This window comes from Molothrus ater, chromosome 3, assembly GCF_012460135.2.
Source record: "Molothrus ater isolate BHLD 08-10-18 breed brown headed cowbird chromosome 3, BPBGC_Mater_1.1, whole genome shotgun sequence".
Classification (NCBI taxonomy): Eukaryota; Metazoa; Chordata; class Aves; order Passeriformes; family Icteridae; genus Molothrus; species Molothrus ater.
This window is the reverse complement of record NC_050480.2, coordinates 33526881-33549639: the sequence shown is the minus strand read 5'-3', so window position 1 is coordinate 33549639 and position 22759 is coordinate 33526881. Positions and strand designations below refer to the sequence as shown.

Here is a 22759-nt window from a genome sequence, read left to right as displayed (position 1 = left end):
TGCTGTCAGTTGAAGCTCAAGCTTTGCTAAACCAGCCAAGTTCATCCCACGGCCCCTCAGCTGCTGTTTAGGCCAATGTTCACTTATGCCTCTGACAGGGGGGACAGCTTTGGTCCAGACTTCTCCTCGTGTCCTTATTCAGATCATACCCAAACCTTGAAAGCACTGTTCCACAAATAATTCCTGACATGAAACCCTTCTGTCTCCATGTGTGGAGCTAAGGCTCTCACCCCTGCTGAATTGCCACTTTGAATTGTGCTTACTGCCAAAGCACTTGTCTTTCCCTCAATAAACGCAGCCCTGTTCTGCACATAATCACTCTACATGTCTTTGCAAAGGATATGGGTCTGGCTGGTCCTCCAGTGCTGCCATGCCTATCTTTGCATTTCTCCCTTAGCTCCCTGCTCTCTGTCACATCAGATGAGAGCTGCCTGTCCTCGCTTTCGAGCCCACCCCAGATCTGTCTCTGTCATGCACAGCCTCTCACATGTAGCAGCCAGCTCTGCTGTCACCCATCAGCTGGTGAACAGGGCCAGGCTTCCTTCTTTGCAGGCAAATTCTGTCTCACCAACACCCTGGGACTTGTGCACAGCCTCCCCCAAGGTGAGGGGCTGGGCTGGCCTGTGCAATCCTTATGGTGGGCTCCTTCTCTGTGACCTGTGCTCTTCTATTAAATAAATTAATAGATCTAAAATGGCAACAGCAGCCACCAAGTCACAAAAAATATTTGCATAATAGTATAAACAATGGCAACTCAACATTAAGAGTGTGAAAAGTGCATATTATATGGCTCTACGCAGATATTTACTATATGTATTATGTTGTATTGATTAGTAGTGCTGTATTAACATTTTAATAGTATGGTAAATGTAGTTTTGTAGCTAAAATGTAATTTTTATAGTTAAAATAGAAACTATGTATGTGGGAATTATTTTTAAGATAGGAATGAGGTACTTGCACTGAGATAGCAGCCACAGGACAGCTATATCTTTCAGAGAAAGAGAATTTATTGCTCCATTATCAGAAGAAACTAACTTCTTCCCACCTTGCTCAGCCCTGAAGATGCTGTCAGGATTAAGAGGAAAAAGTTGACACTGACTAGACAGAATCCTTTGTTTGAATGGAATTTATGCATCATGTATGAGATGTATGAATATGCAACAGGCTATTGCTTGTAAGGGTTAATCCTCTGTTAACGTGTGTCCTTTTTTGGGCATATTTTGCCCAGATAAAGGTACCCGGACAGTCCATAATTCTTTGTTTTTATTGTCTCATATTGTTCTAATCCCAATTGGTCAAATTTTTATTACTCTAATTATATTACTACTTTAATAACCATTTTATTACTATTAAACTTTTAAAATTCTAAAAACAAGTGATTGGCATTTTTCACAAGAAGCATAGCTGTAATTTAGGGATAATGTATGCTGGGAGAAATTAAATGCCTTTGCCACCCCTTTGATGATGCTGCCACTTCTTAGAAGCATTGCACATTTCATAGAGTCATAGAATGGCTTGGGTCGGAAGGGACTTTAAAGATCATCTTGTTCCAACACCCCTGCCATGGGGAGGGATGCCTTCCACTATACTATTTGTTTATCAATACCTGAAAATATTTCTTTAATGTCAAAGAATGTTTTGACCACATTAAAATATATACACTTAAAGGATTAGCATTTGACTTGCACTTTTGACTTCATACTTACTTTTTCTCCTTTCAGTGACTAACAGAGTAACATTAGTTTTATGTTAATTTGTTGGGTTTTTACATACAATTTCTTATTAAAATTAAGAGGAAAACTGCAGCTAAATAGCCTACCCCTTAAAATCCTTTTAAATGGGTGACCTAATGACTGGCCTTCCAGTACCTGAAGGGAACCTACAAGAAAGATGGACAGGGACTTTTTAAAGAGCATGACAGGAGAAGGGGGAATGGGTCCAAACAAAGAGTGTAGGTTTTGGTTAGATCGTAGGAGGAAATCTTTTACTGTGAGGGTGACGAGGCCCTGAAACAGGTTGCCCAGAGAAGCTGTGGATGCTCCATTGCTGTAAGTGTTCAAGGCCAGGCTGAAAAGTGCTTTGAGCAACCTGGTCCAGCGGGAGATGTCCCCGCCCGTGGCAGGGGGGCTGTAACTCGATGATCTTTAGAGTCCCTTCCTACCCAAACCATTCTGTGATTCAATGAACTCCAGGGGGGAAGGCGGAGGAGTGGGTGAGCGGCTCCTGCGATGAGAGGGTCACAGGTAGGCAGGGCCAGCTTTCCCCTGCCGGCGGTTTCCCCATAAGGTGCGGGGCAGGACAGCAGAGCCGTCCCCACGAGGTGCGGGGCAGGACAGCAGAATTGTCCCCACGAACGGGCCCCGCAGGGCGGCGGTCCTGCCAGCCCAAGAACTACAGTTCCCGGCGTGCCCCGCGAGAGACAGCAGCCACCGGGGCGGGGGCGGGAGCGGAAGCGGCTGCCGCGCAGCACGCCGGGATCCGTAGTCCGGAGGCCACTACAGCCAGCGCCCGGGGCCGTGTCCCGCGCATTTGAAAATTCCCGCGGAGGTTCGCTGCGGATCTCGCGAGAACTCGGCCCGTCCCCCCCACTCCCGTCCCGCCCCCCGCGCGGCGGGTGAGCGAGCGAGGTGGGTGCGCGGGCGCGCGGGGCCGGGCTGTGCCGTGCCGTGCCGGGCCGTGCCGTTGTCGCCGCTGCCGCCGCTGCGGGAGGGAGATGCCACCGGCACCGGCACGTACCGGGAGTGCGGGCTCGGCTGGGCTGGGGGCAGCGGCGCGCACAGGAGGAGGCGGCGGAGGTGGCGGCAACGGCGACCCCCGCCCGCCCGTCTGCCTTCGTTCCTCCCTTTCTTCCTTCCCCCCCCCGTACCAGCGGGTACCGGGCGCTCCCGAGCCGCATAGGCCGGCACCGGCGCTGGCGCAGCGCGGGCCCGCGGGGGCCTCGGGCGGGCCCGGCCGCCCGTGCCTTATGTAAGTGACCCCCGGGCTGCGGCGCCGTGTCCGCCACACGTGCCTCGGCCCCCGGCGGCGGGGGAGGCCCGGGCGGCGCGGCCTGGGCAGCGCACATGGGAGGCTCCGCAGCCGGGAGGCTCCGCCAGGCTGGGGGGCGTGGGAGATGCGGCGGCTGCCGCCAGGAGCTTTCCCTCCTGCCCGGCCACCCGCGCACGCCCTCTGTTTTCGCCTCTTGGGCCGTGTTTTTGGAGGGTTTTTCTTCTTTCTAATTCCGCCTCCCCCTCCCCCGCCGGGCTTCGAGGTTGTATTCCATGAGGAGGCGGGAAATGCGCTCTGTGCCTAGAGCGGCGATTGCGGGACGGGGGGTGCGTGCAGTGGGGAGGCCACAGCTTTGGAAGAATCCAGTGCGATTTGTGGGGGTCTCTGGATCTTTGCACGAAGCAAAACATCGCGAAGCAAAGTTGCTGCTGGCTTAAACAAAAGTGCTCGGTGTCTTCCTTAATAAACTGTGAGTCCATGTCTGGAGCTTCTGGCAGTAGAATGCTTGGTGTCAGTCTTTCAGGTCTAGTGATTGCTTCCTCATCCTGTCTAGGGAAATTGGAGGAAACTGAGGGACGTGTTTGTGTCGGGATGGCTGCCCCCCGTCTGGGGTACAGGGCCTAGCGTGGCCGTGCGGGTGCCTTTGCAGGGCCCGTCGGTCCGGCTGGTTGTGTCAGCCTTGGCTGGCACTGTCCCATGCGCTTGGGCACACAGCTCTGTATCCTGGGGAGGACAGCTCCTCATTCACGTGCTGCCTCAGCTCTCCTTCCTGCATCGATTTGCCTGGGATTGGCTTTTTCAAGCGTGATGAAGCTTCTGTGAATTTTACGTTTTCTGCCTAGGAAGGTGTTGGACAGTTTTGGAGAAGCAGTGGTAACATGCCTTTCCTGGTGTGACGCTGGTTTGGTGGAGAGAATAGAATCCTTCAATTGGCAAGAGAGAGTCACCGTGTTACATGGGTTGCAGGTGTTTCTGTAGTTAGTTTTGTCAGGTTGCTGGTTGTTAAAACTTGTTGGACAATTAAATGTTCCAATTCCATCTGGATACAGCCTTGGGCAGCCTGCTCTAGGGGATGGCTCGAGCACGGTGTTTAGAAGAAGTGACTGTGTGTGATTCTGGCAGATCTTTCTCTTTGATGTGATTCTGGAATTTGTGCTGGGAAGGGCCAGCAATGGGATGGCATACCAGTGTGGTATGCTGGAAATGTCTTCCAAAATACAGGAGTAGAACAAAGGAGCAAATACGGAGATGAGAGATGGCAGCAAGGTCTCTCTTTTGATGTCAGTGAAGTCAACATGTCCTGTGAAATCTTGTCTTCAGCTGTGACTGACCATATTTTTAGCTTTTTCTTTATTGAGCACATAACGTTGTTGGCCTTTTAAACTGATTTTTGTGGAATACCATCAGTCAAAGTTGACATCTCAGAACTCTGACTTGGTTGTATGTAATTCCGCTTGAACACGCAATTTCTCTTTCTCTTTCTTTTCCCTCCTTCCCTCTCCCCCCTCCCAAGCTTTTTAATCCAAAAATTGATGACATTTCTGTCTTTGGAAATAGTTCATGGTGCTTGGAAGTTATAAGTTCCTTGGGTGAAAAAGAATGGTCATTTTGGCAATTTGCACACAGACTGCATTGCTATAGGATACAGCTGGGAGGTTGAATTCTGGTTTATTCCTGAAAACAGAGTAAGCATGTGACATTTTACCCTAATCTGATTTCTAACACAAATAAGAATGTGATTGTAGTTATTGTTTCAAAGAGAGCTCAAATGCAGTTGCTGTTGGATATATCTCTTAAGGTTGAGAGGCTTTGTGCCTTTAATCTAGATCTGAGTATTTCCCCTCTGTTTTGATTTCCTAGCTGTTCTTGGTTTAACTTAGCAACATGATGCAAGGAAAGCATCCTTATAGAGAGGTCAGTATATATTGTTCATAATTTGTTATAAAGTTTATCAACCTTGTTCCATGCCTGATTTCTAAAAACAAAAAGAGGTATTTATAATGGTCATTGCCTTACTGGAGCAAAACTGAGCATGCCTGATGCTCTAGTATTTTCATTTTCTACAAAAATGGTTTAGCTTTTGGAGTTCTACTTATTTGATGGTTCTTACTGGTGTTCGCGGATGGATTTTTTTAGTATTGTGGGCAGGAGTGTGCTGTGTTAACATATGAGCTTTCCATCAGGGAAGAATTCTTTTTGGGATGGTGAGGAGTTAGTTTTTTAAACTCAAATCTCCCCAGTAGAGGATGTTTGAATTTGATTTCCAGTTTAGCCCCACAAGGTTCTGTGCTCTTGGCACAGCAGGTAGGCAGTGTCTCCAGCAGGATGGCTCAGGGTGACTCAAGGAGAGCATGCAGCTGAGAAGTTTCCTTGCATGCCCTTACCTGCCCTACTGCAAGATAATTGCTCACTCTTTTCTTAAAACTATCTTGCTATTATTGTGCTGTATGGTATTAATAATCATATACTTACCACACAGACATCTCCATTCTTATTTACAAAAAAAAAAAAAAAAATTATTTGCTACAATAATTCTGGAATTTTGTGCTCTTTTCTAAAATTCCTTAGTATATATTGTCAGAGTCAGTGCTTTGTCAGGTTGGAGAAATGGGCTGGCAGGAACCTTATGTAGTTTAACAAGGGAAAGTGCCAAGTCCTGCACTGGGGAGGAACCACCCCAGGCACCAGTGTGTGCAAGGGCCTGCCCAGCTGGAAAGCAGCTTGGCAGAAATGTCCCTGGGACACCCAGCTGGCCATGAGCCATCACTGTGCCCCTGCAGCAAAGAAGGCTGATGGTATCCTTATCCTGCCTGGACTCATGAGGAAGAACTTTTGCCAGCAGGTGAAGGGAGGTGATCCTTCCTCTAGTACTGACTGGTGAGGCCTCAGCTGGAATGCTGTGTCAGGTCTAGGCTCACCAGCCTCTCAAGATGAGAGATGAAGGTGCTGGAGGGAGTGCAGTGAAGGACCACAAAGATGGTTAGAGGAGATTGGAGCAGCTCTTCTCTGAGAAAAGGCTGGGAGACTGAGACTGTTCAGTCTGGAGAAGAGAAGGCTCTGGGCTTCTCATCAATGCACATAAATACCTGAAGGGGGGGTGTAAAGCAGATGGAGCCAGGAACATTCCAGTGGTGCCCAGTGACAGGAACACGAGCACACGCTGAAACATTTCAAAGATGCTATTCATCAACCAGATGTGTCTGAATTAGTATTTGGCATTATGGGTTACTCCTAAAATATATCCACTAAATTGCAATTAAACTAAGCAAGAATGCTGATCAAATTGTGAGGCCTTTTACTCTCTGGAGCCCCTGGATACAGTGCAGAAGTTGTCACTTGAAACTGATAGCAAGTACCAAAAGAGAAACTCAGCAAAACTACTGCAAGTGAGTTGTCCCACTTGGAACCTGATCTGTGCTAGTAGTAAATGCTGGCAGAGTGGTCAGGCTGGCTGGCTGCAGTAGTAGCTTTGCCATCAGCAGCATTTTTGTCAAAATGTTGACTTGTGCTTAGTGCAGGAACCTGATTTACCCTTCCTGCGCTTCATGTGCTTGTTGTCCTGCTGGCAGCAGATTCGGGAGCACAACCCAGCACTAGTGACCTGTATATAATACCTTGAGATGTCATGAAGAAAACAGTACTGTTTGAACAAGACAGTTCAGTTTGTCTTGTCTGTCAGAGGCCTTTTCTATAAGCCAGGTGACTTGCAAAACATAGATACTTAAAGTAATTTGTATTTCCATGCATATGGATTATCTCATATTTAGCCACCTGTTTAATCCTGTAAATTGGTTCAGCTCTTCAGTTTTTCCAGGAAAAAAAAAAATCTGTCTTGACATACTGAACTTTTGTGGAGTGCATGTATGAGCATGAAACTGTCTGAGGCCTAGAAATTTTTTCTCTAATACTGCAGAGATGTGATAAGGAAAGGCAATAGGAAGGAAGGGACTGGAATAAGAAATATAAGGATTTCAGCAGAGAAAAAGAGCAATCTTTTGAAGTGTTGTATTATATTCACCTCTTAAATGTATGGAAAAATACTTCTAATTGATCAGCTATGAAATTCAGTATTACTTGAAAGTATTAGCAATATGTTTTCTGGAAGAATTTGAGGATGAATTTGGTCAAGAACTTCGTATTCCTGAATGCCAAAAATAAACATGCAAAAAGTAAACAAGGCATGGCTGATCTGTGACATCTACTAGAAGACAATTGACAAAAATAATACTGTATTAAATCAAGGGAAAGGGCAGAGAGTTATATGTCTTAATGAGAATCTTTTTGAAATATGATTTTTCTGAGATCACATCTTGCTAACCTGTATGAGTAAGCTCGAACTTGGTGTCTTGTTCTCTTCCCTGTTATTTATCTTGTTCATCCCTCTGTGTCACTTATTGTTGGTGGTCTTGTAGGCATCGAAAAGCTCAAGATTGTCCTTTTGCTCTGCTGTGAGATGAAAAACTGTCCCAAGTGCCATTTCATTTGAGCAAAAAAAGAGCTACAAACGATGTATGGGAGATTTGTCTCTGCATACTGATGAAGCTTGGGTCAGTCTCAAAGATATTTATGGCTGACATGAGTCTCTTTGCCTTTTTTTCTTTATTTCCAGTGAAGAATGCGAGACCTAACGGCTCAGGTAACGAGCAGTCTGCTGCAGTTTCCTGAGGTGACTGTTGAGGCACTTGGGGAGGATGAGATCACCCTAGACTCTGCACTGTGTGGGAAGTTTTCTGGAGGTGAGCGTTTTCCTTTAAATTTGGATTTGGTGTGACGTTGTTACTGCCTGAAGCACAGGGTCCATGGCATCAGGTTGGTTCTGTCAAGTAAAATGCATCAGGTTCTGATAGTGCTAACAGGATATTTTAACAATTAGAAGCATTGAAAGTGCAACAGCGTGCTCCAGTCCTGTGCTATTTAAATAATAGAGCTGACCATGCCCTCCCCAGTTCTGAATGAAATAGAAGGCAGTTTTCAAGGAAGAAATAGTGTTGTTTTGGGACAAATTTCTTTTTACCCGCTCATGTATTTCGTAGGTATTTAGTAGGATGCAGATTGAGGACCCAGTGAGAGTTGCTGACAACAGCTAAGCAGATTAGGCAGTTGACTTTCTAGGTGATCTGAAAGTAGAGCTGGATGCCTGTCTGGATGTCTGGGCTTCTGTTAAGAGCAGGTAGAATCTTATCTACTTGACCATACTTGCAGTACTGGAGCTCATCCTTCCTTTGGGCTTGAAGTTCCTCAGTAGAGGAGCAAGTGTTAAACTCTTGAGTGAAACACCACTTTTTAAATATTTTCTGGGATCAGCTCATGTAAAAGTTGGAACTACACATGCAGTGCCCATTTTAAGATACTTTCCTGTCCAAATCCCTGCCCAGAGTAGTCGTGTGTCAAGCACAATTCTTAAACTGGAACTGAATTGGTTTAGATGGGCTGTATTTGAAGTATGCTTTGAGACTTGTATTCCTGTACATATTTAGGTGTTTTTTAGCAAAACCAGGCCAAGTATGGTGTACAGGCAAGAGCTCAGTCTATTGTAATCTTTATCCCAAAGAGTGAATGTTCTTGAGTGCAGGAATGACAAGTAGAAATGCAAAAGAATGGGTTTATTAATTTTAAGAATTATTGGTTGAGGACTGCAGTGGGTGATTTAAAATGATTGTCCAGGTGTAGGTAGGTTGGCCTTTCCCTTTGTTGCATTTGAGGGGAGGGCCCAGTGGCATTGCTGTTGTTCCAGTTGTGCTGCTGGGCATTTGGTGAGCGCCGTTCCTTTTGCCTTGCAGGCAGAAGTGGCCTGGCGTGGCTGGCGTGTGGCCCCCAGCTGGAGGTGGTGAACTCGGTGACAGGCGAGCGGCTCTCTGCCTATCGCTTCAGCGGGGTGAACGAGCAGCCTCCCGCCGTCCGCGTGGTGAAGGAGTTCTCTTGGCAGAAGAGGACTGGGCTCCTGGTGGGCTTGGAGGAAGCAGAGGGAAGTGTTCTCTGTCTCTATGACCTTGGGATCTCAAGAGTGGTTAAAGCAGTCGTTCTTCCAGGAAGGGTATGTATCTTTTTGGGGGAATGAAGGTTTTGTATTGTTTGGTGCTGCATTATCCTGTTTCAGGAAAAGCTCTTGTGCGTCTCTTTGTATGACTTATCCTTTTTATATTGCATTAACATATTGTCAGTTCAGATTATCCAGTCAAGAGAGCCTTGATGTAAAACCTTGGACTTGGCAGTTGCATTATCCTTTGAGCTTACTGATAGTAAAAAAAAACCATTGTAGAGCATATAATCACGAAATTCTCCACTTTAAAAAAAAAAGGCATTGAAAACCTTTATTTTTTTTTCAGACCAAAAAGGAATACTCCACTTAAATTGTCTGTAATATTCCTTTTCTAAATGGCTAATTTCTGTCTGGAATACTGCCCTTAAAGTATCTCAGGCTCCTATCATTGTGCCGTTAATGACTTTGATACATTCCCATTATTCTCAGACTAGGAAGCAGGTGAGGTGGGGAGAGAACAGATTTTTCTGTTAACTTAGGATTGGAAAAAAGATTTTAGTGAGTTATCTGTCAGATAGTTGGCAGATTTACTTTCAGTCTGCAGTCCTTGAGTCTCTTCTTGTTGAATATAGTGTTTGTGTAGATGGGATACAGTGGTGTAATGTTGATAATTTTTTCTGCCTTCTGTAACCCTTGAATTCAAATGATGTTGTGTCCCTGGGTCTCATTAACACAATGTAAACAAGAATCAGATTAAGTTATCAGAACATCAAGATTCACTGTGTTTTTATCATCTTAGAATCTGCAGCAAATAAATACTTATTTACTACTCAGTTTTCCCTAACATTATTTAGTTTGACTTACTAGAGTACAGGTCAAAGTCTTGTTGGTAGTAGTAAGCATTTGTGCTAAGTTCTAAAGATACAAGTCCTATCAGTGTTCCAGTGTGTTGTTTTGCTATCTGCTCAAGTTGTAGATGGAAAAGCAGGCTGTGTGCTAGCATGAACTTAAAATAAGTAAATTAGGTTTTGGTAAGTGGTGTTGGTGTGTTAGGTTTTATTTCTTCTATCTAAGTAAGCTAGGAAAAAGCAAAGGTTAAGAAGTAAGAACTATGTTGCACATTGAATCCGTAGCTGTGGAAGTGTTTTGAAATAGAAGCTAGTTCCAACAATCAGTTGTGTTAGAGAGTTGTTCTATACCACAAAAACTGATTCAGGAGCAGAGATGAAGCCCTGCAAGAAAGAGTTGGTTGTTGGGTGATGAAGGGTAAGAATTTTGAAATAAAGCCAAAGCTGCTCTGAAGGTTTTGCTTTTATGCCCTGAAAGCTCATGATTACAAGTATGTTTGGTCTGTTGCTTATGTTTGCTTCCTATGTCTTTGGTATTGTGTTAGTTCATAGTCAGGACACAGGTATTGCTAATTGGAGTCTTAACTTTCAGGCTGTGAGTGGGAGTAAGGGTAAGCAAAAACAAGTAGATAAACTTGCACTTGGTGCTGTCCATATGTTTTGAATTCTTTCAGAAACTCATAATATTTGCATATTATGTAATGTATTGTTTGGGGGGGATTGATTTGTATGAATGTTTCTCTGATTTTCAGATTGATTATTTTTAAAGGTAAAATGTGGTTCTTAACATCACTTTCTGCAATTCTGTCATTACTCTTTTAAACTTTTAATGAGCACTGTGGTTTTGGGACTATTTTCTCAACAGGTATAAGTTCTGTTTACAGCTAAGTTGTACAGTTTAATTTAGAGCAAGTGCTCCGAGGTGTCAAGTTGTTAGTGTATTAATACAGGGTGTTTATTGTGACTGTGTGACTGCTTTTTAGGGTAAGAATGGATGTTGAGTTGTTCAGAGAATAAATAAATCTGTTAAAAAACCCAGACTCAGGAGCTTAGAAAGAATTTTGACATAATATCTTTGCATGTGTCTGTGAATATCTCTTGATGCCCTCTTGATATGTGTATGAGATGCAGCAGGAGACTGAAAATGATGATGAGTATGATTTGAATTGGATTCTGAATTAAAAACATGAAGTACATCAAATTGCTTTATAACAGTTGCATGTTTCAGAACTGTTGCATGGTATTTTCCCAAATTTTCCTGGTTCGTATGAGGCAGAAGGGCAGCATTCAGATTCAGTGAGCTGAGAAAAGTTTCCTTTGTTCTTTCCCAGAATGAGTTGGCAAAGCACTAGGAGAACAGGAAAAAGCAGTGCATAGCATAGTGGAAAAATATGTAATTTCAGGAGCTTCTACATGGAAAATTGAAGTAATCAGGGAACATTTTTGGAAGCCTATGCAAAACTAGTAAAGATTCATTTGGAGCCAGTTGTACAATGAAGAAAATAACTTGAAAAGAACTCACAAGCAACACTTCAACTTCGGCTAATTGCACAGCAAGATTTGTTCTGTGTTTCCTCTTCAGTCACCAATGCTTTGAATGCAAGAATCGAATAGTTTCATTAATCCTCTGAGCAGCAGAGGGGATTAAAAATTTAATTTGAAACATAAGAAATCTGAAAGAAAACGAAGTTTCCCAAATAGCTAAAGATACTTCTAAGATTGGAGTTCTTGTGTTCAAGGTGAAAGGTGGATTGTATAGCAGGTGGCCAGGCAAATGCAGTCATAAGCAAGTGCTTGATACAGCATAGAAGAAAACCTCAGGGGCCCCGTAAGTTTGGATATTTTTCCCATTTCTGGGGTAAATAAACTGCATAAAAAGATGGACTACCTTGTGACGCTCACGTCTTTGTTTCAGACAAACCTTTGTTGCTGATGTAAAGCTGTCTGCTTTCATGGTGCTGCATTTGTAAGAGGCCAGAAGATAGCCCCTGTTCCTGTGTTGTCCTGCTCCTTGAGTGCAGGAGCCCTGGTGTGCCTGTGTCTCTGCTGGAGCAGTCAGTGTTGTCCTGGGTGTGCTGTGGGCGCTGAAGGGTCTGTTCACCTTGTGCTGAGGTCATGGGGAGTGCTTGGCCTGTCAGGGAGCAGAGAGAGCTCCTGCCTCAGGCCGAGCAAGTTCTTGTTTGGTCTCTTGTTGTTGGTTTAGGCTGCCTTTTACGGTTTTCCCTACCATCTGTAAGAGTGCTGGTGTGCATTTCGAATGTTTGTTGGATATTATCTGTCAAAGTGAGGGCCAGCATAGATTTTAGTCATTCAGCATCTCCCTCCAAACCTTTCTAGGAATGTTTCATTCCCATGGAAATGGTGCGTCTGGTGTACCCCACAGCCTTGTTTCCTTGCAGCCCTGATTTAGCTTACAAAATGCAGGGTAAAGGAGGCCTGGACTGTATCACAGTGCTGACTGATTGGCTTTGAGTAGTAGGAGAACTAGATCTAGCTTTGTCTTTATTATTTAAGTCCTTTACGCATGGTAAACCTTTTAGCATGTAATTGATTTCATGTCTCTTCTTAGATGCAATTATTTCTAAGTAGGAAATGGAAACGGGTAAGCTGTAAAGACGGAATATGCTATTTAAGTGGAGAGAGCTTTCTTTCTATTAATTTCCTTTCTGCTTGATACAACAGGGAGCAGTGATTTGGTTTTAAGTCTTATGAACCTGTATTTCCTGTCCTGTTTCTGATGTGCTGATGCTGGCTTCCCTTCTGAGGATTACTCCTGGGGCTGTCAAAGACTTTGACATTAACCTGCAGTTCCCTGCAGGTGACTGCCATCGAGCCCATCAGCAATGACGGCGGAGCCAGCGTGAGCACGCGGCACCTGCACCAGAGTCTGCGATGGCTCTTTGGAGTGGCAGCAGTGGCCACAGATGTTGGCCATGTCCTTCTGGTTGACCTTTGTTTGGATGATTTATCTTGCAGTCAGAATGAAGTAGAAGCATCGGGTAAGCTGCAGTTTTTAAACTTGAATTTAGGTGTAAGAAAATGTTTCCTTTCAAAACCCAGCTTGTATCCCATGAAGATGCCAGCGTGCTGACTGGCTGCTGGCATTTCTGACCTTGCCCACTGCTGGCTGTAGACAGCAGTTTGACTTGGTATGGTTCTGAACTGATCCAGAAATGGGAGTGGCTTAATGCTCCTCCTGATGTTCGGAAGGCCTCTTGCTGCCCACATCCCTTTGTCCCTGTGATTCTTGCCAGTGGGAGGTAGGAATTTTTCCATTTGAGTCAGTGCAGCTGTGTGATAGGATGTTGTGTCAGAGGTACCAGATTCCTTGGGAGTGTTCTCCTGTTTCCATCAATGGCTTGGGGCAGGCTTTAGGCTTGTGTTTAAAATAAATCTGGCTTATCAAAAGTCCTACATTTGGGTGAATGAATCCTGCAATTTGTGTTTTCAGATTGCAAACACTGTTTTGGGTGTTGTGAGAGTGGCTTCAGGAGCTCATATCCCTAGAAGTAGCTTCCTCATGAGGCCCAATAAAGGAATTTGTCTATAATAGTTACATTTGTACCCAGTTTTGAAATAGAGAGAATACCTGTCCTACTGGAGAGTCATTCTCAGAGTTTTCTGAATGGGTGCAGAAACAGGAATAGCCAAAATAAGGTGCTGCAAAAATGGGCGTTCTATTTGCAGAATTAGATTATATATGTTGTATAATCACATCAGTTTTGAAATGCAACTGAAGTGGCATAATGCATTCATTTCTCACATGCTTTTATGTGTGTAGATCTAGAAGTTGTCACTAGAATTCCTGCTGAAGTTCCACAAAGAAGAGAAGCTGTGACCCGGGAAGGGAGGCATCTCTGTTTTCAATTGCGAAGTCCTTCAGGAACAGCTGTATCAACCCTGTGCTACATAAGCAGAAACAACCAGCTCGTTGTGGGATTTTCTGATGGCTACTTGTCACTATGGAATATGAAAACTTTGAAGAGGGAGTAAGTAGTCACTTCCACTTGGTTGCACTTGGAGGTGCAGAGTTCTCAATTTTTTGCTTCAGGAAGTCATGCAGTAGGGATGTGATAGAACTGATTTTTATAAGTCTGTTCTGTCCAGTCGTATTTTGTGGACCCAGGCAACGTGTGTGTTTCCCTGAGAGATTTGGAATGATTCACAACCAGTTACCTAAATTAGAACATCCATTGAAAGGCTTCACTGTATGAATAATGGGATTTTGGTGATCATATTCTTTAAAGTGTCCGTGATGGATCTAGTTAGACTTGATAATTCAACAGTTGATCTGTGCCTGAAAACACATTGTTTCCTACATTTCAGCCTTGATGGAAATTGGTGGTCGACTCATTCCTGGACCAGGAATATGTGAATGAAAGTTTGTTTGAAAGATTTGGAGATCAGAATAAGGGATATATACATTTTAAGCAATAGTGAAATTTAGAGGTGATTTGAAATCTGCCACTTGAAATATATGACCACATTCAGATAGGCGTTACTTAAGGAAATCTACAGTGCCTCACCAGAGACTATGTATGTATTGTGGATGCATTATGGATGCATAAATAGACAGTGGACACATAATTATATGCAAAAAAAAAAAAAGATTGTGAAGATGCAATTGAAGTTCAGACGTTGGGAAGACAAATACTTAAGAAGTAGTGGCTTGTCAGTCATCAGTTGTTTTAAATGGAAGTATGACCATCTGTACTTTGAGGATAAGTATGCAAGCTGCTTTTTTCCCAGAAGATGCTTCTACCCTTCTACAAACAGCCAGAGCTAGCAGGCTCTCCTTTTTTCTATATTTTTCTTTTAAACCTGTAGGCACCACTCCCAGCTTGAAGGAGGAAGGATTCCTGTCTATGCAGTTACTTTTCAAGAGCCTGAGAATGATCCCCGCAATTGTTGCTACTTGTGGGCTGTTCAGTCTACACAACAAAGGTGAATAAAATCCTGCCATAAGTCACTGTTTTTTTAATATTTGTTCACATTCAGTTGATATCTGTGTATTCATTTTGTTTCTTTAACTGTACAGGAGATGAAAAGTGATAGGCTTACAGTGCAATTTTTTCAGGGTTTTACATTGGCAAGAAGGGGCTTGACTCTTTACTACCTTGTGGAAGAAGGTGAAGGAAACAGTGGCTATGTTTTTGTGCTTGCAGTCTCAAATGATTTCCCTTGTTTCTTGATGACTGCTTCAAGATTTGGTTGGTTGGTATTCCCACCATGATATTCAGTACCATTTAAAGTGGTTTAGGCTGCAGATGCAGAACAGTAAACATTATCAGCAAGCTACTTAATCAGCACAGCTGTTCATAGACTGGCAGTCTTCTTAAGTTCAACTTAAAAGCAGTTTTCATGGAGAATGCTTTATTTTTATGAGCTATTTCCAGCAATTTAGCAATTATTTCCTCCATGTTGCATATTAAAGCTTTCCAAACAAAGGCATTGTTAGCATTTGTCCCTGAAGCTGTTCATGTCAAAATTTCTTCCTTTCTGTTTTAATGGCTAAATGTGACCAGTTATCATGCATTGGGAAGCAGTGTTTTTCTTTTCAGCAAGAGCATGCTCTTAAGTCAGTTTCAGCCTAGATCCAATAAAATGATAATGAGAATTGTAAAGCAGCTTTGTAACCAAATTTTCTCATTTCTCACTTTTTCAGTGAAGGTGATGTTGTGAGTTTACATCTGTTGCAGTTAGCATTTGGTGACAGGAAACGCCTGGCATCTGGACAAGTCATGTATGAGGTAAGACAGGCCTGTATATGAGAAGATGAAAATAGTAATTTGTCTAAGTAAGGATCAGTTAAGTTGACCAGATTAATATTTACCATGAAAGATCAATGAGACTTAAGAAAAGTCTTTTGATGAGTCTTTTAGGCATTCTTTTGTCCATACTTTTCAGAACAAGTCATAGAATCATGGAATGGTTTTGGTTGGAAGACCTTAAATATCATGTATTCCGATCCCCTGCTATGACTATGGATGCCACCCCCTAGATCAGTTCTCTCAGGGCCTCATCCACTCTGGCCTTGAACACTTCCAGGGATGGGACATCTATAGCATCTCTGGGCAGCCTGACCTCCAGATCCTCACCACTCTCACAGTAAAAAAATTCTTCCTAACATCTAATCTAAATCTCTCCTGTTTTGCTTGAAAACCCCTTCTCCTTTGTCCTATCACTATCTGCCCTTGTAAAATGTCAAAGCCTCCCTCTTTTTTATAAACTCCTTTTATGTGCTGAAAGGCTGCCCTTAGGTCTCCCAGGATGAGGTTGGACTTCTGGGATGTGAGTGCATATTGCTTGCTGTCCACCAGAACCCCCACATCCTTCTTGGCAGGGCTGTTCTCAGTCACTTTTCCCAGTCTGTAGTCATGTCTGGGATTGCCGCATTCCAGGTGCAGCACCTTGCACTTGGACTTGCTGACCTTCATGTCCTGAGGTTCCCATTGGCCCATCTCTCAGGCTTCTCCAGATCCTTCTGGATGACATCCTGGCCTTTTGTTTTGTCAACTGCACCTTTCAGCCTTGTGTCATCTACAAACTTGCTTAAGGTGCACTTGATCTCACTGTTTGTGTCATTGATGAAGATATTGAAGAGCACTGATCCCCACACAGGTTTCTGAGGGACACACTCAACATCATTCCATACCTGGAGATAGACTGTTTGCCACAACTCTCTGGCTTGGTCCTCCTAAGCCAATTCCTTATCCACCCTTCTAAGTCGTCCACCCTACAGATCTGCTTGTCTTCAATGTAGAGATGGTGATGTCATGAGGGATTGTGTCAAAGACCTTGTAGAAGTCTAGATGCATGACATCGGTCAGTTTTCCCTCGCCAAGTGTTTCAGTCACTCCATTGTAGAAGATGGCCAGATTGGTCAGACACAATCTGTCCATGCTGAAGCCATACAATTTTATACTTCAGTGTCACGAGTTCCACCTAGATTCATCTGAGAGGAGCCCTTACACATCTGATTCCTGAAGAGGAAATGGCTGTTACAAATAAAATTACTCTTAATTTAAACATCACATGAATGGCATGTAGGAAGAGAAGACAAGGCTTTGAATAGCTTTGTGTTACCAAACTATAGATTTGAGCAAGCTTCTGTCTGTCTCTCTTTCTTTCAATATGGTCATATATTTCTCTTCATACATTTCTGATCTCTATTTTATAATCTTGTTTTTCTTTTAAACTCTGTCAGCCTGACTTCAAATACACCTACAAAAATACCTACAGTGTCTCTTCAGCATTGATTCTGAAACTCAGTAGCTGTAAAGATGACTCTTGTTTTGAGTTTTGGATGGGTTGTCTCTGAAACCTACTCTTTAAGCCAGCAAAAGATGTATAATGGTATGATTTGGTCAGAAAAGTCTCCGTAAATTTTTAGAACTGATTGCAGATATGCTGTGGTATAGAATAGATAAAATATAGAAGGGGTGTCATTACGTCTCAGATAATCTAACAGAGGCAAGAGGCACCTCTATAATGTTTTATAATGTTTAATTCTATTCAGCAGTATGCATGAAATTCTACCAAGATCTTTTTGATGGGAAAGTAATCCTAATTCACAGCAAGTCGTTCCTCCTATTTGACACTTGTCCTTGTATGTTCTCAGTAGTACAAAATGAAATGGAGGTAATCCTTGGATTGTGGTTCAAAGATTTTTTTATAATAGGGACTTTGAGTTTTGAAATTTTGAATGAGTTTGAATTTTATGCTTTTTTCCTTTTGTCTGTAGGAAAGGACCTTCCTGATTTGAAAGTGTTGCTTTTGAACAGATAAAGGTTGGGTGTTGGGAGGAGGTAGTGTTTCTTTAAAATACATCATCTCATGGTGATGAAGTAGAAATACCTTCAAGTGGTTCAACACATCTGAATATGCATGTCGTATCTTCATGTGCAGTTTTTAAGTGACAAAAATATACAGTGCTCTAGAGGGACAGAACACCTTGTTTACTGGGAGGTTTTTTGTGTTTGGTTTTGGTTTTTTTTAAAGGTTTTCGTTGTAGTTCACTCCTGCATCTTGTAGTGCTCTAAGCACTTTGGCAGGTTGATAGGAGAAAGGTTCTTTAATCTTCTCAAGATTTGCTTTTGAATTTCAGTTTTGTTTTATCCTCTTAAAAGAAAATTTTTAGCTAATTCTTAGCAGTGACAAGGACAGTACCTTTTACTGTGTGCTGTACTGGGGAAAAAGCAATTGTCTCTATTTCCCTCATGGCTACTACTTTTTTCCTTCTGAACAACTTAATGTTAAAATGTGAGACCTTTAACTATTTGGCAGTTATTTGTCTTGGTTGTCTTTTCTGAACAAGATGTGACAAATGTCAGTTTATACCTCAGAGAGTTGAAATGTTTCATCAGTCTTTAAAAATGGATTTACTAGAAATTCCACTTGACACTCTTAGGAAAAAAGCACACAAAGTGATAAAAAATGTTACTGTGTTTGTGACCTGAAAAACCTGTGGTGGTTAAAATAAGAGTTGGATCCCTCTACAGACTGTACAAACAGTAGTACATTCACAGGCATGTGTAGAAAGATTATAACAGGAACCAATCTTAGAAGGCTGTTGAAGAGAGCTGAACATCTGCACCCTCTGAGGAGGAAAGACAGGTTCTTCAGCTGGCTTACAGATAAACGACTTAATAGTGTACTTTCATGCTGAGACCTGTTAGCATCTACTTCCAAAAAATCCCCACAAAACAATTCTTAATCCATTCCCAAGGGATGCATCACGATAGGATCTGTGCTCACCAGTGGACACTTAAGTGTTGGAATACTTATTGTGGTCACAGATTGGTCAGTATGACATGATGGCTCTCTTCTCATTGGTCTTCAATGACATAAAATTTAAGAGTTGTTCCCATTTGCCAGGCCAAGCTTGAGTAAACAAGGAGAAATTAATCTACTGCTGCTCCTTGTTCACTGAGTATGTGTCATAGGAGCTTAAAACATTTGTCTGCTTACATCACTGCTGTACATCCCAGGAATCAGACCTGAGGCTATGAAACCATGCATTTTTGACTTCATATCATGGTAAAAGTCACAAATGGACCTTTTGGAACACGTGGCACTGTATTTTTATAAATGTGTCAGACTTGAGTTTCTGTTGCCTTCAAGGCTGGTTTAAATCTGCTCAAGTAAGAAAACGGAAAGATACACTTAAATTAGACTTGCAAAGAGCTCTTTTAGATCATCTCAGCAGCTGCTGTATCTTGCAGATCAGTTCATGGTCCTGGAGCATATCCTTATCTTTGTTCTGCACAAGGCTTGAGTACAGTCTCTGTGTTCATGTCAGTATCTGACCAGTGCAACTCCTTTGAACACTGTCCTGTTTAACTGATCTGGAATGTCATTTCTCAATATCTTTTATGCACTAGAGTTCCTTAACTTGGATTTGCTTACCCCAGTGGGGAGAGCCTAAAATACGCAGCTTTGGTTAGGAAGTTGTCTTTGGCAGGAACTGTTTGGTATTACTTTCTCCTTCTCCTCTGCACTGAAAGGTGGAATGGCTCTTCATATATGAATGAAAGCAGAAATTTCTAGTCATTAAAATTAATGCAGGACAGGTTTATGGAATTTTAGTTCTTTATCTTCTGGAACTGTCTTTTAGAATGGTGAATTTCTTGTTCAGGACATCATCTCCGTTAAAATTGGTTTTAGTGATTAGTTATCCTACAGTGAAGATGAAGTTCTTTGCTTAGGCTTCATGTTAGTTTTTCAAAGAGATGGTTTTGATTTTTCTTATCTGCCTTGCTTATATCTTTTACTTCCAAAATTCCTTAATAAAATAGTGTGAACTGTGCATGCTTCAGAGCAAAGTTTTGCTAAGGAAATGCTAATATTTGAAAATGTGCAAAGCCTTTTCAGCCAATATCTGTTAAAATTTGACACTTAATTGTTTTGAATGTCAGATGTAGTTCTTATTTGCTATAAGAAATAAGTTCATTAGAAATAAATAAGTTCATAAGTTAGAAATAAGCAGTACAATATGCATATTATATTAGATACATACATTCTTTCTTAGTGGATCTAATGAAAATTAGCTTCTTTTCTTTTTTTTTTTTGTTTTTTTCTCCCCACACAGGGTTTGGAATACTGTGATGAAAGGTACAGTTTAGACCTCACTGGTGGAATCTTTCCCTTGAGAGGGCAGACCAGCAATACTAAATTACTCAGCTGTCAGACCATAGAGAAATTTCGCAACCATGCTGACAGAGAGGACAACGTTAATGAAGGTTTGTTCTGATGTCCCTGCTTGGTTATTCTGAACTACATGGTTTGGAAATCTAAGCAGTAAATGCTGTTCTGTACCCACAGTCTTAAAGTCTTAAATATTCATCTAGCTGACCTTGCTGGGCTTATTTAAAAAGCAAAATTGTTTGCTGAAGTTGTGTGGGACTTTTTTATCCCTCTGAACATCATCTTTTAAGGGAAAAAGTAGGCTTTATTTTATGTTAGCTGGGGTGCTGGAACAGTGTGTGGGGTCATCTGTATAAGGCTGGTCAGTCAGTTTGTTCTGCCAGTTGTCTGCATTGAACAGTAAGATCCTTCTGTCTGTTGCTTGGGAGTATTACCTGAATATTTTTTATCCTGATCAAACCTCTGGCTGCATCCATTTAGCACCTGGTCACTACTGGTGTTCCCCAGGGCTCAGTATTGGAGCCAGTTCTATTTGATAGCTTTTTTTGATGATCTGGAGGAACAACTTGATGAGATAATAATTGTGTATTTGGTTTGTTTTGGAACACATAAAATTTGACAGAGAAGCATTATGATTAAAACCTATCACATTGACATTTACTACTCTGTATATTGTTTTTATCATTCATAATAAAGTATTTTGTTTCCTGAGTGAAATAACAGAATTAAGCCAAAATAGAAAGTGATATTTTAAAACCACCAAAAATCTTGTATTTTCTACAGTAAGAAACAATGTCTTGTCTTTGACAGTAATCTCTCCTGACACCAGTGTATCAATCTTCAGTTGGCAAGTGAACACTTATGGTCAGGGAAAGCCATCTACTTATTTGGGTGTGTTTGACATCAATCGCTGGTATCATGCTCAAATGCCAGACTCGCTGAGGTAGGTCTTAATTAGGAGGTTTCAACATCTCAAAAGGTTAATTTGAAAATTGTTTTTGAACATGTGCACTTGTTTTCTTTAAGGCCAGAAGAATTCCTTCATGATTGCCCCTATTTTGCCCTGTGGTCACTGGATCCTGTAATAAGCATGACTTCTCCAAACCTCATTTTGGATATTCTGGTACACGAGCGTAGTCTGAGTCGAGGAGTTCCTCCTTCTTATCCACCGCCTGAACAGTTCTTTAATCCAAGCACCTATAATTTTGGTAGGTATTTCACTGCTTTTCATTTGAATAGTGGCAAGCTTTGGTGGAGGTCAAATACACTTGAGTGGTTCTCTTTCTTGTTCATTGTTTGTCACATGAAAACCAAAGCAAAAAAAGCCCCACAAACCTTCTCCAACCTGGTTACCTTGTCCTGACAAGGCACTTAGTCTTGTGAAACATATCTGACAGGCAGCTGAGTTTTGGGTTTTGGGGCTTCTGTAACACGGCCTGGGAAGGGGTGATGGTCCCAAAATGAAATGCCTTTGAGCTGAGGCACGAAGCACAGCACTGGGTGGCACTCAAGTTTCTAGAGACAGAGAGTAACTCCTTTTTATGGGATGTGTGTAAGTGATGTGATGAAGGAAAAGTGGTGCTGGAGGTTTGTCTTTGCAGACAGCAGTATTTATAAAGCATAAACTGGTGAGAAGGTGCCAAGGTCTGTCAAATGTTCCTTGTTTCTGCAGATGTGACCTGCTTGCTCAGCTCGGGAGTTGTTCACATGACTTGCACCGGCTTCCAGAAGGAGGTGACTTTTTTATTGTCTTGAGAGTGTCAAGAGATGAACCTTCTGTAACTTTTCTCTTGCAGTGCTTTGAGTGTCAGAGACCACTTGATGCTCACACTGCCCATGCACATGCATAGCTGCAGTCATATCGTGCCAGTTTCATGCAAATGGCAGTGTTGTAGGGAGGCATGAGCAGGGATTGAATGGCTGGAAAGGATGAGTGTGGTGGAAGCTGGGGAAAGTGTTTACTTCTTTGTATGGTGTGGAGTTAGGGTCTTGATCCCTGATGAACTTGAGCATGGAGAGAGGGAAAAGTGATTTAACTGTTGAGGAAGAAATGCATGTTTTTTCTCTCAACCTTGGCCAAATTCTAATTTCTGAGCCACTGCAGAGCTTTTGACAAACCCTTTCAAATTGAGTTCCAGCTCGCTAAATATTTTAGCTTCAGCACAAACAAGCACAGATGTGTGATTTAAAGTTGTGTGTTAGGTTTAACTTTTACAAAATGTAATTTGTGTCAGGGAAAATACCAGGCCTGTGTATTGACAGACAGGCTGGAAAATGCTTCCTTTAGCATTGCAAGGGTTGGTATTTTCTTCTACAGGGTATTTTTTTAAAAATTGAAACCATTAGTTTGGCTGTTGTTTTTAAGGCAGAACCTTCGTGATTGAATGCTGTCTTAACCTGTTTTGATTGATGTTTCAGACCCTGAAGTTTTTGAAGAAATCTGGTCCTTTAATAAGTGAAGCCATCCGTGACAGCTACTCTCGGTGTCTTGTAGCTGGCTTGCTGTCTCCAAGACTGGTTGATGTCCAGCCATCCAGTCTGAGTCAGGTGAGTGTATGCTGGAAAATCCAGGGGGAAATTTATCCATCTTGTCTGAAGGCTGTAGAGGCTACAAGACCATGATTTTTGATTGCAAACTGCTCTGAGAAGCAGGTTTTGACATACAGTTAGCAGAAGTAATAATGTTCTTCTGACTGTGAGCAGTCCTGAGAGGTTTGTCTTCAGTGTCTGTAAATTTCATGCCCGGGTCTGCAAGTGGAAGCATTCAGTCAGTGCTGGGCACGTGCCTCAGAAGGCA

At 42.4% G+C, this 22759-nt stretch overlaps 1 protein-coding gene across 1 annotated transcript in view; it reads left to right on the top strand.

The window, feature by feature from the left end:
- Positions 1-2789: 2789 nt before the first annotated feature.
- LOC118684744 (protein ELYS) overlaps positions 2790-22759 on the top strand; it is a 43243-nt gene continuing 23273 nt past the window's right edge. The window contains 12 exon segments of the mRNA XM_054514241.1: positions 2790-2967; positions 7598-7724; positions 8769-9022; positions 12635-12815; positions 13598-13805; positions 14644-14760; positions 15482-15566; positions 19907-20057; positions 20773-20905; positions 20989-21170; positions 21635-21696; positions 22381-22509. Of these exon segments, the coding sequence (XP_054370216.1) occupies positions 7604-7724; positions 8769-9022; positions 12635-12815; positions 13598-13805; positions 14644-14760; positions 15482-15566; positions 19907-20057; positions 20773-20905; positions 20989-21170; positions 21635-21696; positions 22381-22509 (1623 nt within the window). The 5' untranslated portion in view covers positions 2790-2967; positions 7598-7603.